Source organism: Mus musculus, chromosome 1, assembly GCF_000001635.26.
Source record: "Mus musculus strain C57BL/6J chromosome 1, GRCm38.p6 C57BL/6J".
Classification (NCBI taxonomy): domain Eukaryota; kingdom Metazoa; phylum Chordata; class Mammalia; order Rodentia; family Muridae; genus Mus; species Mus musculus.
This window is the reverse complement of record NC_000067.6, coordinates 160,348,053-160,362,477: the sequence shown is the minus strand read 5'-3', so window position 1 is coordinate 160,362,477 and position 14,425 is coordinate 160,348,053. Positions and strand designations below refer to the sequence as shown.

General features: G+C 39.7%; 1 protein-coding gene across 7 annotated transcripts in view; it reads left to right on the top strand.

The window, feature by feature from the left end:
- The window catches only part of Rabgap1l (RAB GTPase activating protein 1-like), a 574,303-nt gene that overhangs the window by 430,999 nt on the left and 128,879 nt on the right, over positions 1 to 14,425 (top strand). Inside the window, exon 1 of one of the 7 annotated variants that reach the window (XM_030254805.1) lies at positions 4,660 to 11,257. The exons of 5 other annotated variants lie outside the window; for them this stretch is intronic. In XM_030254805.1, the coding sequence (XP_030110665.1) occupies positions 11,090 to 11,257 (168 nt within the window). In that variant the 5' untranslated portion in view covers positions 4,660 to 11,089. Of the gene's footprint in view, positions 1 to 4,659; positions 11,258 to 14,425 lie in introns of those variants that run through there. One more of the 7 variants, NM_001038621.2, reaches the window with a different exon arrangement.

Sequence of the window (14,425 nt, the reverse complement as noted above, 5' to 3'; positions counted from 1 at the left end):
ATGCAGAGGCAGGCAGATCTGAGTTCAAGGCTAGCCTGGTCTATAGAGTGAGTTCCAGGACTGTCAGGCCACATAAAGAAATCCTATCTTGAAAAACAAAAACAAACAAACAAACCAAAACCCCCCAAAATCCAAAAAATTATATCACACAGGATCCTTTATAAGGAAACAAGGACCTAGAGGAATGTTTAAACTCAAACATTAAAAAAAAAAAAAAAAAAAAAAGAATTATTTATTTTATGGACAGGAGTACGCTGTCTTCTGACACACCAGAAGAGGGCATCAGATCCCATTACAGATGGTTGTGAGCCACCATGTGGTTGCTGGGAATTGAACTCAGGACCTTTGGAAAAATAGTCAGTGCTCTTAACTGCTTAGTCATCTCTCCAGCCCAGACTCAAGCATTCTTATGCTGTATTTGGTAAAGAGTAGAGGACTAGAGAAAATATTACCAGGAAAAAAGGTATGAACTAAGAATGGTAATTTCAAGGAAAATTTAGGAAGGCCTGTTGAGTAGGCTCTCTCAGCATACCCTGACTGCACAGAGATGTGATCCTCTGACCTTAGAAAGGACCTCTCTGGTGGAAGTCAGCTTGCTTTTACTACATGGTGGCAAAACATTCTCCCAATACCTCCCAAACACTTCGTTCCAAAATATCCAAGATGCCATATTATGGAGTAACATAACCTCAGCCCGTCACTAGCTATATGACCTCAGTCAAATCACTTAATGTTCTGAGCTCAGATGCTCCCTGAATGAAATGGGCACAATTAATTATTCAGATTAAATGTGTCAGTGCATATTAACACGTTAGCGATGTGTCCTTAGCATAGTTCATGGTTCTTATCATAGTCCCCCATATAAGAAAGGAGAAAGAATTTATCCACACTTTTAGTTATTTGATGTGCAGATTGCTATATTATGCCCTATTCAGGAGGAAAAGCCCATTAGTAGAAGAGCCCATTAGTAGGGAGACCCACATGCACTCTTGCTCGTGCACTCCTGTGACACAGCTGTGCAGTGCTGAATGTGCTCAGGCACTCCACTCACAGGGAGAGGGCCAGAGTGGTCACCACCAGAAGGCTAAAGGAAACTTCACTTCCACTCTTGCTGTACTTTTTCTTTTTGCTAACTCTGAATTCCAATACATCCATTTGAAGCTGTGAGTGAATGAGCATGCGTTGGTAGACTGGAGTATGAAGGGGCTGTACACCGTATTACAACTTTGGACTTTTCCACTTAAAAAAAAAATGAAAGTCTCCATCTTGACATGTTCATTTTGCAGAGACAAATTCACTTGTAATACAGGAGTTGACCCATATAACTAACTCCCTTACAGAAAATATTATTTCTCACTGTGACAGCTGCTAAACTCGCACTGGCATTCCACACAGCCTAAAAGATGTCATAGATTGCCAGTTTAATGGATACTTGGAGATGAACCGGAAGAAAGTGAGAAAATTAGCAGTTTACAAGATTAGTACAATACCCATTATTTTCATAGTAACAAAACACATACATAGATGCTAGTAAGAACGAGATGCTAGTCTATCTTAAAGGATCACAGATTATTCTAGATTCCATGTCATTTTAATCTGATAAGCTTTAATTTTTAAAAACCTCTTCTAACATATGTTTGTACCTTCTGCTGAAGCATGAAAATAAATATGAGCTTTATATACACTTCCCAGGAAAGATGATGAAAAACCCAAGAGAGCGTATCACTTCAAACCTATGTCATAGACATGGCTTCAAGAAAGAAATCCTGTGTGAATAGACTTTGGCAGAGCTTCCAGGATTATAGCTGCTGGAAATGTTTGATTGAAATGGACGCAGTCATCACTGAAATTTAGATTTGCTCTATTATCAAAAGTATATATTTAAAAGTGACTGCTCTGCTGCAGCAGTGGATCTCCTCTACCCAGGCTCCTCCTCCCATACGGCCCTTATGATTCTTTTTTTTTTTTTAAAGATTTATTTATTCTATTTATATGAGTACACTGCAGTTGTCATCACACACACCAGAAGAGGGCAACAGATCCCATTACAGATAGTTGGGAGCCACCATGTAGTTGCTGGGGATTGAACTCAGGACCTCTGGCAAAGCAGTCAGTGCTCTTAACCTCTGAGCCATCTCTCCAGCTCCAGAATCTTTAGATTCTTTCTAAGTGGCTGGCAGCTACAAGCTATGGACCAATTCTATGGAGATACAAGGGTAAAACAAAATTATAATAAGATGGTTTCTTTATAGGCTAATTGAAAAGTAGCAAATGCTGGAAATACTCAAGTTCCTGCTGTGCATATGGATTCTTGGATCTTGGCTTCATGCAAGTTTCATGGCTGTGACCAGTCACCTATTTTTTGTCTTGGTCTTTTCATCAATAGAATATACAAGTTATTAGGTCTTGACACCTTCTAGAACCTAAGGTCTCATATTTTACAACTGGGTTGTAAGATTTAGAATATGTTTTCAATGTGTTCAGACATTATCTAAACACCTATATACTTGAGGTAACAGAGAGAATTGTGAATAATGGTCGTAAAACCAGCCACAGGAGGCCCAGTGAGAAGCAGGGAAAGTTACCTAAGAGAAAAGAAATTGAGTCTCTTTAAATAGTTTAAGTAATGCCATATGAATTGTGGGATAGACTTACCCTCTTGTTATAAAATACCTTACTGTGATAGAACTCATATTAAAAGCTCTAACTGAAAAAGAGGAGTGTGACAAGGAGGAGTTTTGAGAGATGGGTAAGTTCATGATGTTGATAGTGATACTTGTTTCATGGAGATATATATATATTTCTAAATACACCATCTTCCTTCAGGTTTCTATTGCTGTAATAGGACACCATGATCAAAAGCATGGGGAGGAAAGGATTTATGTCTCTTACACCCTCACTTCATAGTCCATTATCTAAGGAAGTCAAGGCAAGAACTCCAACAGGGCAGGAGCCTGAAGGCAAGAGCTGATGCAGAGGCCCTAAAAGGGAGCTGCTTACTGGCTACTCCTTGTGGCTTGCTCAGCCTGCTTTGTTATAGCACCCAGGGCCACCTGAATCAGGGTGACACCACCCACAATAGACTGGGCCCTTCCCCATCTATCAAGAAAATGCACCAGAGTCTTACCTACAAGCCAACCTGTGGAGGCAGTTTTCAATTCAGGTTCCCTTTTCTTAAATAACTCTAACTTCTGTCAAGTTGACATAAAATTATCCATTACATACATCAAGTTGTATATATTGTGTGGCATTAATATTTTAGTTTACTATACATACATATATATTAAACTTATTAAATTAATATATTTATATATTTTAATATAGTTTATATGTGATATATTCAATATTATTTAAATATATATTCTTTATATATACTTATTAAACTTATTAAACTATAGATATGGATATATTTGAGACTACTGCCAACAAGTTTCAGGTTTCTGTCTATACAGTGCTCTTCAAACAAATAAAATGTATGGTAATAAAATGGCTGCCTTCTGAGCTACCTGTTAGTGCTGATGTAAGGCAGAGACTGCCTTACCAAAAAGCAGTAGAGCAGTTCTTCCATTAGTCAAGGCATCACACTGAAAATGGGATACTGTTAAGTCCATTCAGAGTATCCTCAAGTTGCTTTGGGGACCATTCTCTTTTGCATAAAACAAGCAAGAACAATAACAATATTATAGCATCCTTCATCAAGTCAGACATTCGTGAAAACACATACACAACCACTTAGCAAGTCTACAATATTTTTCAGTAATCTTTTTCTCTTTCACATTCCTATAGATTTATAATTTGAACCACCTACCACAGTGCCAGTCAATTATGTTGTGTCTTTTATTTCATACTCTATTTCTTTGATATATGAGTTACAACTGTAAACTAATGAGACTCATTTTCCTGTGAGATGGCTTGTAAGCTCAATCTCATTCCATTTCATTTTCCACTTTTTGTCAAGGACTTGAATAATCCATACCATTAGAAGCAATGTCTGACTTGTCTTCCTACCCCAGAATCCTGTAGCAAGGTGTTGGGTGGAACTAAGACTTGAATGGAAGAATGGTTTAATTGTATGGGATTTTACAATGTTGAGAGATCAGCGCTACTCAGGGTATCATCTTTGATCTTTGACCTGATTTTTGGATATTGGGAAATTTTCAAATTTTAAAGAATTCTGCTCTTTAAGCCCTCACCTTTCTTATTCTCTAGCCCTCCTTCTCTCTCTCCCTTTCCCCCTCTCTCCACGTGGCCATGGCCAGCCTCTCTCCTTCTTTCTATGTTCTCTTTTTCCCTCTGTCATTCTACAATAAAGCTCTAAAATCATAAAAAAAAATTTTTTATCTTTTAAAAAGCAGTTAGAGGACTGGAGAGATGGCTCAGCAGTTAAGACTGCTCTTCTTGAGGTCCTGAGTTCAATTCCCAGCAACCATAGGGTGGCTTACAACCATCTATAATGGGATCAGATGCCTTCTTCTGGTGTATCTGAAGACTATGACAGTGTACTTACATACATAAAATATTTTTTTAAAAAAAGCAGTCAGACAAAAGAGAAATGGCTTGAAAATAGTGTTGTGGCATCTTTACCTTTCCCTAGTATAGAAAAGGCACCGGTACCTAATCTATGTCTTAGAGTGAGCCAGAGGTGCAGGTAACCTGGGAATATTTTATCAGTTTTTTTTTCTGGTTCTTTTTCTATTGTTAATATGCTCAGAGTTCTCTTTACCTTTCTTAATTGTAATCCAGGTAAACACAATACTTAATACATTTTCTCCTGTTTTACATGACTTACAGGTAAGAATGAAGAAAATTACTAGCTATTGAGTACCAACTATGTGCTAGGCTCTATAACAGATTCTTTTATATATGCATCTTAATAAATTTGTACATTTTGGCCATGTAGGTGATGTTGCCATCTTATGGAGACTAAAAGAGTGTTAAGAAACTGCCATATGAGTATAGCTGGTAAATGTAACTAAGGGATAGGGATATGACTGTGCAGATAGAGGCATGACTTGCACTTTTGAGGTTCTGGGTTTTGATGGCCTGGAACACAATGAAGTGGTGGTGATTGTGTAACTAAAAGATGGTTTAATGAGCAGCACCTTCCTGGGTTCTTAGAGATGTATTTAATTCTCAGTACTCACATTTCAAGGATTAGGCCAATCCCACTGGCCTGGTTCTATCCTCATCTATTACAGACAAAGGCATGCCTATATCATAGCATATCATGTACTTTTTCTTCTGTTGGTGTCTGGTAGACCCTGTTGTATCTTCCTCTTTGGATGTCTCCCTCATTTCTAAGATTCTGAAAGTTGGAGTGTATTTGCTTTATCATCTTTGTAATGTTTTCTTTTTTTTTTAAAAAAAAAAAACCTAACATTAAGAAAAAATTAGTGTTCATAGTTGTAGACCTGTGAATTTAGTCAAATATGTTTTCATTTTACAATGTAAATCTTTTTCTGTCCTGAGCATGTCCTGCAGTCATAGCAGAATGGCTCATATGAGCATTCTCAAGTACAAGACTCCAATTAACTCTTTTCCATCTGACTTAGTTTGGGTTTTATTGCCATGAAGGAACATGATGACCACAGTAACTCTTATAAAGGAAAAACATTTAACTGGGGCTGGGTTAGAGTTCAGAGGTTTAATACAGTATCATCATGGCAGGGAGCATGGTGCTAAGCCTGCATGCAGACCTGGTGCTGGAGAGGTAGCTGAGACTTCTACATCTGGATTGGCAGTCAGCAGGAAGCAAGTGAGCCTCTTGGCCTGGCTTGAGCTTTTGAAACCCCAAAGCCCACCCCCAGTAACACATTTCGTTCAACAAGACCACACCTACTCCAACAAGGTCACATGTCCTAATTCTTTGAAATAATGCCACTCCCAATGAGCCTATATGGGACCATTTCATTCAGACTACCACATCACTGGCCACCTACTTTCCAGAAGACCAGAAAATAACAGTTCTAGTCATTGCACTATGGCTTAGGGACAATTATCAGCACTTTCCCATATTCTTCTCTCAATACAAAGGGGTTACAGGGTCCCACATCCTGATTCCTGTATTCGTCTAAACTAGAAATGAAAGGCTGACGAAAGATGAATGTTTTGCTTAAAAGTAGAGCATAAATGTCCCTTGTAAAGATGTTCCTCTGGCTCCCGGTACCAGGAAGTTGCTGCTAGCAGCCTCAGGGATGGAGATGAGATGGCATGGATGGTCTACAATGCAGAGTGTGCTCGAAAGTTGCTCCATATATTTACCTTCCTGAGATTTGTCACCCTACAAGTTCAACATGCCTTTGCCTTGTCATTTCTCTGAAGGAAAAAAAAATACAGCTCTTTGTTAAGATGCTGTACAGGCCCAGGATCTGCCACTCCTCTGAGTGACTAACACCCAGTGCCAGTGCCTCCATGTGTCTGCACCCCATAGGTGTTGGACTTGTGTTGTTGTCCCTTGTTGTCCTGCCTGAGGTCAGAGTTATTTGCAGAAGTCCTCGCAGAGGAGCTAGGCGAATGAGGAAAGGTTTCCCTCTTCTGTGTATGATTTATCCACACTCCTTGTTAGCATAAGGATATTTCTTGAATAAACACAAACTCTTTTATGGTAATGTAAGAAAATTTGAGAAGTCTATTATTATGAACTAGTTAGCACAAAGGTTGCTGTTTCAAATTTTTAAACAACTATATAAGTCAAATCTTTTTCTTTTTTAAAAAAATTTTTTGTTGGTTATTCTATTTCTTTACGTTTCAACTGTTATCCCCCTCACAGTTTCTCCTCCACAAACCCTCTATCCCCCTCCTCGCCCTCCTGCCTCTATGAGGGTGCTCCCACCAAATCTTTTTCTTAAGAAAATGTTCTATGATTTGTTACTGACTTGCTTGGACAGTAAATATGGTATTGTGGGCTTGGAAGACAGAAGGAAAAAAATCTTGAGATGATGGTGGCCCTTTTATTGCCATAAAAATTTCCAGAATCCAGTCTTCTGCTTACCTGAATGGTGCTCTAGAATAGTTACTTTTCTTGGTATTGACAAGGATTCTATCCCAAAGGTCAACTGAAAATAAGACTAAGGTAAAATGTGGGAAACTAACGGCGTGCATGGTGGATTCCTGAAGAACAGTGTGGGAAACTGACGGCATGCATGGTGGATTCCTGAGGAACAGTGTGGTAGGGATATTTGGGAAACTGAGGTCCATGACTGTCTGTTAGAATGACTCTCATGTAGTCTTTATCAAATCTACCAAAACTTTCTAAGTATTTTTCTTACTGATACTATATTTTCATTATTGCATTTACTACTTAACATTTATTTTGTAAGCATCAGAATCAAATCATTTAGCTCTACAATGATTTGATTCATTTTTACTTCTTTTTACCAGAATATTTGAAGGAATTTTTTATCATTTCTAGTTTCTATGGGAAAAACATACTGAAGTGTTCTCTGATAACAAGTCATTTGAGTTGAAATATGTCTGTGCCCTTTTAAAGAAAGATTATATGAACTATTATAAGCCTGATATAGTTACATACATCTATAATTCTAGAACATGAAGGCAGAGGCAAGAGGACCAAGGCCAGCCTACATACAGAGAGGGTTCAGGACCCACCTGGGATATGTTGGGAAGACTTTGCAAAAAAAATTCCTATAAGCTTAGAAGGCACTGCATTCTTCCTTTTCCTCCAAGCCAGAATGTTGTGTTCTGAATGGTTTATGACAGCGCTTTTCACAATCACTTTTAGTAGCACTGTCTTAATGTGAAATGTGAACCCCACCCACCCAGCGTGCCATGTGTATGTAGAGTATGAAATACCCAGAATTTCTTCCTTAGTTTTCTAGTTCTAACACAAGATGTCTCATCCTAATCAGCCCAATAAAGGTTTCCTCCAAACCTTAGGAAACTAAAATATGTACACATAACACATAAACTATACACACACACACACACACACACATACACACATAAACACATACACACACACACATACAATATCCAATAATTTTCATGGTAAGAATTGTACTTTATAAAAGGTTTTCTGTTTTTATCTGTACTTTTATTATTTATATTGTGAGAGTATAGTTCAAGTCTATCATACCCTACTTCCCTTCCCTTTCAAACACTCTTATACATTCCCTCCTTCCTCTTTTCAAATTCACGGCTTCCTTTTTCATTAGTTGTTACTACATACATAAATGGTTATGTACAAAGGGCCTTGCTCATGTTAGGCAAGTGTCCTACCATAGAATTACATCATCAGCCACCCCTCTTTTTTGAGTCAGGGTGTTGTTTTGTAGCCTAGCCTGGCCTTGAACATTTCAAGTGCTAGGATGGTAGATGAGTGTCTCCATGCCCAGTCGGATGTTAATGTTTTGTTTTTATCTTCTTTGCTTAAGATTTGGCAACAAATCAATGTTTTGTTAAAAGGATAATAGCCCACTAGAACCACAGTTACTCTCTCTCTATTATTTGGATTACAGGGACTTGTCAGAAAGTTAAGTTCCATTTGATTACATCCAGATTGGCAGCTCTTTTGAGCTAGAGTAGGAAATGCTGACTCAAGGGGAAAGAAAGTGTGTGTGTGGGGGGGGCGGGGAACGGGGACATTTGGGATGCCCTCTTAGCCTTACTTTTTTTTTTCAAAAACAATTTTTATTAGATATTTTCTTCATTTACATTTCAAATGCTATCCGGAAAGTCCCCTATACCCTCCCCGCACCCTGCTCCCCTACCCACCCACTCCTGCTTCCTGGCCCTCGAATTCCCCTGTACTGGGGCATATAAAGTTTGCTAGACCAAGGCGCCTCTCTTCCCAATGATGGCTGACTAGGCCATCCTCTGCTACATATGCAAGTAGAGACACAATCTCGGGGAGGGGGGGTGGTCCTAGGTAGTTCATATTGTTGTTCCTCCTATAGGGTTGCAGACCCCTTTAGCTCCTTGGGTACTTTCTCTAGCTCCTCCATTGGGGACCTTGTGCTCCATCCAGTGGATGACTGAGCATCCACTTCTGTATTTGCCAGGCACTGGCATAACCTCACAAGAGACAGCTATATCAGGTCCTGTCAGCAAAATCTTTCTGTTAGCTTTACTTCTTGTACCATGATAAAACTTTATATAAAATACTAGTGCCTGTTTTAAGAGATCAGCTACAAAAACAAGGGGCCAGGACACTTGGACCCAGGACACATTGTTAAGATAACATTAGGCAACTATCCTGAAGGTAATATTGTGCTTTTGCCTCCATTCTGCTACAATTGATTGTTTACTTTATCTTGGAGATTTGCATATGTATGTATGTGCGTATGTATGTTCGTTTTTCAAGACAGGGTTTCTGTTCCCTGTGTAGGTCTGGTTGTCCTGGAACTCACTCTGTAGACCAGGTTGTCCTGGAACTCAGAGATCCTCAGCCTCCTGAATGTTGGGATTATAGGTGTGGACCATCACTATCTAGTTTGGAAATTTAGAAATTTTAAACTATGCTTAATTCCTAGTGTTAGCAGCCTCATTGGGGAAGCATTTATTTGATCAGAGATGTTCAAAACTATATTTTGTTTTATCTAATAGAGCATCAGAATTAAATTGGTGTTTAAAACTGCTGTTTATAAGCTGGGCGTGGTGGTGTACGCCTTTAATCCCAGCACTTGGGAAGCAGAGGCAGGCGGATTTCTGAGTTCGAGGCCAGCCTTGTCTACAGAGTGAGTCCCAGGATAGCCAGGGCTACACAGAGAAACCCTGTCTCAAAAAACAAAACAAAACAAAACAAAACACCCAAAAAACCCTGCTGTTTATAAAGGTCTGTGGCATATGAAAGTTACTTGGTTTTGAGAATTTCAACTTTAACAGTTACTAAATATTCCTCAGTATTATGCTGTGTAGGCTTTTGTGTTTCAGCATTACATGTATATAAACGTGGCCAGCCTTCCCACTGTGCTATACTGCTCCTGTATGCCCTGCAATTAGTAAGTCAGTCTGTTCATAAACACTCCAGCCTGAGGGCGTGTCACCGAATGCTGGTTCGTGCTCTTCTGTTCACATTCTGTCATTTTACCCTAACACCTATCTTGTCTGGAGATTTCAGTAATGTGACAAGGATTGTAGCTTCCCAGTTTGAACACAGGGCATAAGATAAGATTTCTGTCTGTTCTTGCTAGAAAGCAAGAGTGAATAGGGTCAGCCTTTTAGCTGTCTGTCTGTCTGATTTTACTGTTAGCATCACATCTTAGGAAGAGCTAGTTCATCTGTCTGTGTGTTTGGGATTCAACAGCATAAACTGTCAGACTAACGCTGATTGAAGGTGGACTGGGAGGGGAAAGCCTATCTGTCCAATGGCTCGCCATTGGCTTCTTATTACAGCATTCTCCCCTGAGACTCGCTCTGCATGCTCATTCACCTACCTCCCCCCTCTGCTTGCTCCCCTTCCTTTCTTACCCCTTCATTACTGATTCACAGCTAGAGGCAGCACGGTGGCGGTGGCGGCAGCAGTAACCGGGCAGCGACAGCAACAGCGGCAGGGCTGCTTGTCAGGAATCACGGATTGCAATGAGCTCATCCTTTTCTCCTTGCAGCTTCACAACTGCCCTGGCTTCCTGGCTACAGCTCCTGCCGCCTCGCCTGCTCGCCTGCTCGTACACAGATATCCTCTCTCTCTCTCTCTCTCTCTCTCTCTCTCTCTCTCTCTCTCTCTCTCTCTCACACACACACACACACACACACACACACACACACACACACACACACCTCTCCCTCTCTCAGTCACACATGCTAGAGCCCTCTGAGCTTGTCCATTTTGACACATGCATCTGAACTCTTCCTGCTCCGCTCCTGGCTATTTTGCCAGGATTGAATTGCTTTTGCCATTTTTTATTTGCAGCAACCTTTGATTTCCTTCTCTAGTGTGCTCCAGGGCTTGTGCATAGTTGATAATTTAGACAAAATGTTGTTCTTGTGGCGACATTAGCTGACAGTTCCCATCCTAGACCATTTTGTGCATCCTCCTGGGGAGACGTAGCCTGGCTCCCCTCTCTCTGCAGTTCTTAGGATTGTGGATGAGAGACCCAGCTTTCTCATTCTGGATACCTATTTACTGCTCATGGAAGAAGGGGTGCCCTGCCCAGCCCCAGCTGCTAAGCTCACACCTCCTGTCAAAAAGTCCCAGGACATGCACGACGAGAGGAGCAAGCTGGTGAATGAGTATGCATGTCGAGTGCTGGAACTTCTGGGGATGGGGCATCGGCTGTTTGTGCCACGGCTTCTGGCGGTGAGATTGTTTTTCATTGAACTTAATTTGTAGAGAGTCTGTGTAGTGCTCTATGGGAATGCCACTCTGGTGGCTTGTGGGTTCCTGATTTCTTCCCTTTCAACCCTTTCTACTGAGAAGGAGGGCTGAGTGGCCACTGCTCTGTAGCTTCCTTGAAGCCTGGACCATGCCACTCCTTAACTGGCTATAGGAAATTATGGTTCTTTTCTCAGATCTGAGGGTCACATCGATGGCATTATCTCTGTGGCAAGGAGGAGGGGGGAACATTTTCAGGCTGTCTAGCCTCAGCAATGAACCAGAAAACCCCAAAACGTGATGTGGGTGTTCTGTTATTTATTTCTCCAAAGGGTTAAATTTTACAACAGAAATAGCCATCTATCTAGACTATGTGAGGCTGGCTTCCCAGCCTCCTCTTAGGATTGCCAATTAAATTTGGGAAGTGGGGATTTATTATCTAAAAATCCTTGGGTAAGAAATTGCAGGTTTCTCTCCTAGGGTGATTGAACTATGTGTCTATAAAACGGCGTACAGCTACTGGGTCTGTTCTATGAGTCTGAGAAGTCTGGCCTGTTTGTTATTTTATTTTCGGAATAAGAGAAAAATCAGCCTTCTTCATTTCCTACCAAGGGTTAAAATTAAATACCCATAATTGCTGTGGCAGGGTTTCTCTTCAGTGGTTCCAGAGCTGTACCTAGCAACTGTTGGGTGATATAATTGGTCTACAGTAGTCCTATACCATCATTTGGTAATTGGAAATTAAAACAACAACAACAACAACAAACCAAAACCAGCATTATCTGTGTTGTAAAATGGAATTTTAATGCTATTCTGGATTTATATGATTCTCTCAGATGCATATCTTTTCAGTACAGTGTTTATTTGACTGGATTTAATTCTTACTTCTCTTCCTCCATTTCTTCTGTTTGATCATAACAGACATACTGTAGCCATGTGTATGAGAAATTTCCCACCATGAAAAAGTCGGTTGATCATTGCAAGATGAAGTTAGATGTAATGAGCAGTATAAAATTATAGGAAGGTTATTTGAGAAATATGACAATTTCTTTTCCATGTAGGGAAGAATTTTTACAAATATGAGTACATATGTTTGAATGCCTAGGTGAAACCATTGCTTTCCTGATTAACAGTTTAATTTACAAGGGAGAAAATAGGAAGAACCTCATGTATTAGAAATGAGTTTTATTTTTTTAAATCCAGAAATTTTGGCACTAGAAACTGCTAATATACATTTAGACAAATTCCTTGCATCTCTGAGTCTTGGTGTAGCAAATTTCCAAGTCTTAAAGGCTACTCAAGGGTTTCTAATCATTACTTCACAGTCCCTAGTATACCCTATTTTACTTTCAAGTTTTCAGTATTTTGAAGTAAAAACATGAATTGATAGCTTAAAAGATGTCTCACAGTCATATCTGTACTAGAGATAAATTTGAACTTCTAGTTAAAAACATTTAATTAGCAATAAAATCCACAGGGAGTTGGGCTTCCAAACTTGAGATCTTAGGGAGGTTACATATATCCCTATGTTGCAGATAGGCAAATCTGGATGTCAAATGATGTATCTAAAGTAAGTGCTTCCCTCGGGCTTTTTGGACTCTATCTTATAGAACCTAGGCAATAGTGCTAACTGTATGTGACTAACATATACTGAGCTGTATTTGTGATCATTTGGAAGTCTCTGGCATTGTTGTACACAGTTGCCCTTGAAAGATTATTGATAGAACCCTTGGTTGTATGTAGCTTATATTTGGGGATCCCTTTAATTTATATGGTGGCTGTGAATTGGGATCTGCTATCCAAAGAGTTACCACTCAAAGTTTAGCTTGTATACTGGAAGGGTGGGGGATGGGCTTAGTTGCTCAACTCAGTGTTATTGGACTGGCTAATGATTTAGGATTGATGGTGGGCCTAAGAGGCATCCTGCCACATGCAGTTTCAGTATCTGTCCATTTCCAGCCAGGAGGCCAAGACCCAAGTTTAAGACATGACTCTGCCTTTTTAGTCATGTTTTAAACATGACTGCATACAAACATGTACAGATCACTTATTTTATTGTAAAATGTCACTACATTTTTTCATTATAAATTAGTTTAAAAAAATAAAAGTCAAAGCCAGGTATAGCTGTGCTTCCCTATGACCCTGGCACTCAGGAGGCTGAAGCCAACGATCAGCTTGTGCTACATAGTGAGTTCTAGGCCAGCCTGTGCTGCAGAGGGCCTCATGTAACAACAAACAAAACCAAAAACAAGCAAGTAAACGATGCTTTATCCAACCAGAGTGGTAGATTTGTGCTTTGAGCTTTATTTATGGTTCCTAATTGACACAGAGAGAACTAAATGCCGAGGCTTGTGTGACGGTGAGAGGCATTTAGAATCTATGTGGTTTACCTCTCAAAGGTACAGACAGTAAAGAACAATCCCCCAGGAGATCAAGTACTTACACAAGTACTTTGTTTTAGATGTTACCACGATGCATCAGTTCCATGTGATGACTTAGCAAACATCTTTCTTTATTGGAATTAGAATACTCAGATAGATGTAAACATCTTATACACCAGCTACAGGTTATCCTTATCCTCTTTTAAAGTTCTTAGGCTTACAACAGTGGATCCTATAGGACATCATAAGTGAAAGAAGAAAAGGCCATTCAGTGTAAAAACAGTGTGGATGAGAAAAGAACCATGCAGCTTCCCCTGCCCCAAATACTCACTTAGAATTTGTTGCTTAGTAGAGAGTTTGAGGAAAAATTTCTCATCCAAGAGTATTTAGGAGTTAGAATAGAAACATCTAGAACTAAAACTCAGATGTTAGGACTATCTACACCAAATTTTCTTCTTTAAAAAAGAAAATGTGTTATTCTTACACTGCATTTTTCAGTGGGAAAACACATTCGATGTGGTGTCAGCAGAAGTACATAGCACATGGCCAGAGGTTGTGCGCTGCTAGTGAGCGTTGTGGGGGAAGAAAAACTTTAACTTTCTTCACTGTCAGAAGTCTTCTTTTCTCTCTAGGGTTGTTTGTTTGTTTGTTTCTTTGTTTCAATCATATGACATGAGAAGTTATTGTCATGTCATTAGATATTAAAATTAGTGTCATCTATATTTTCAAACTGATCTCTGGATATTTCTAAAGTAAGTTTAAAGATTGAGGT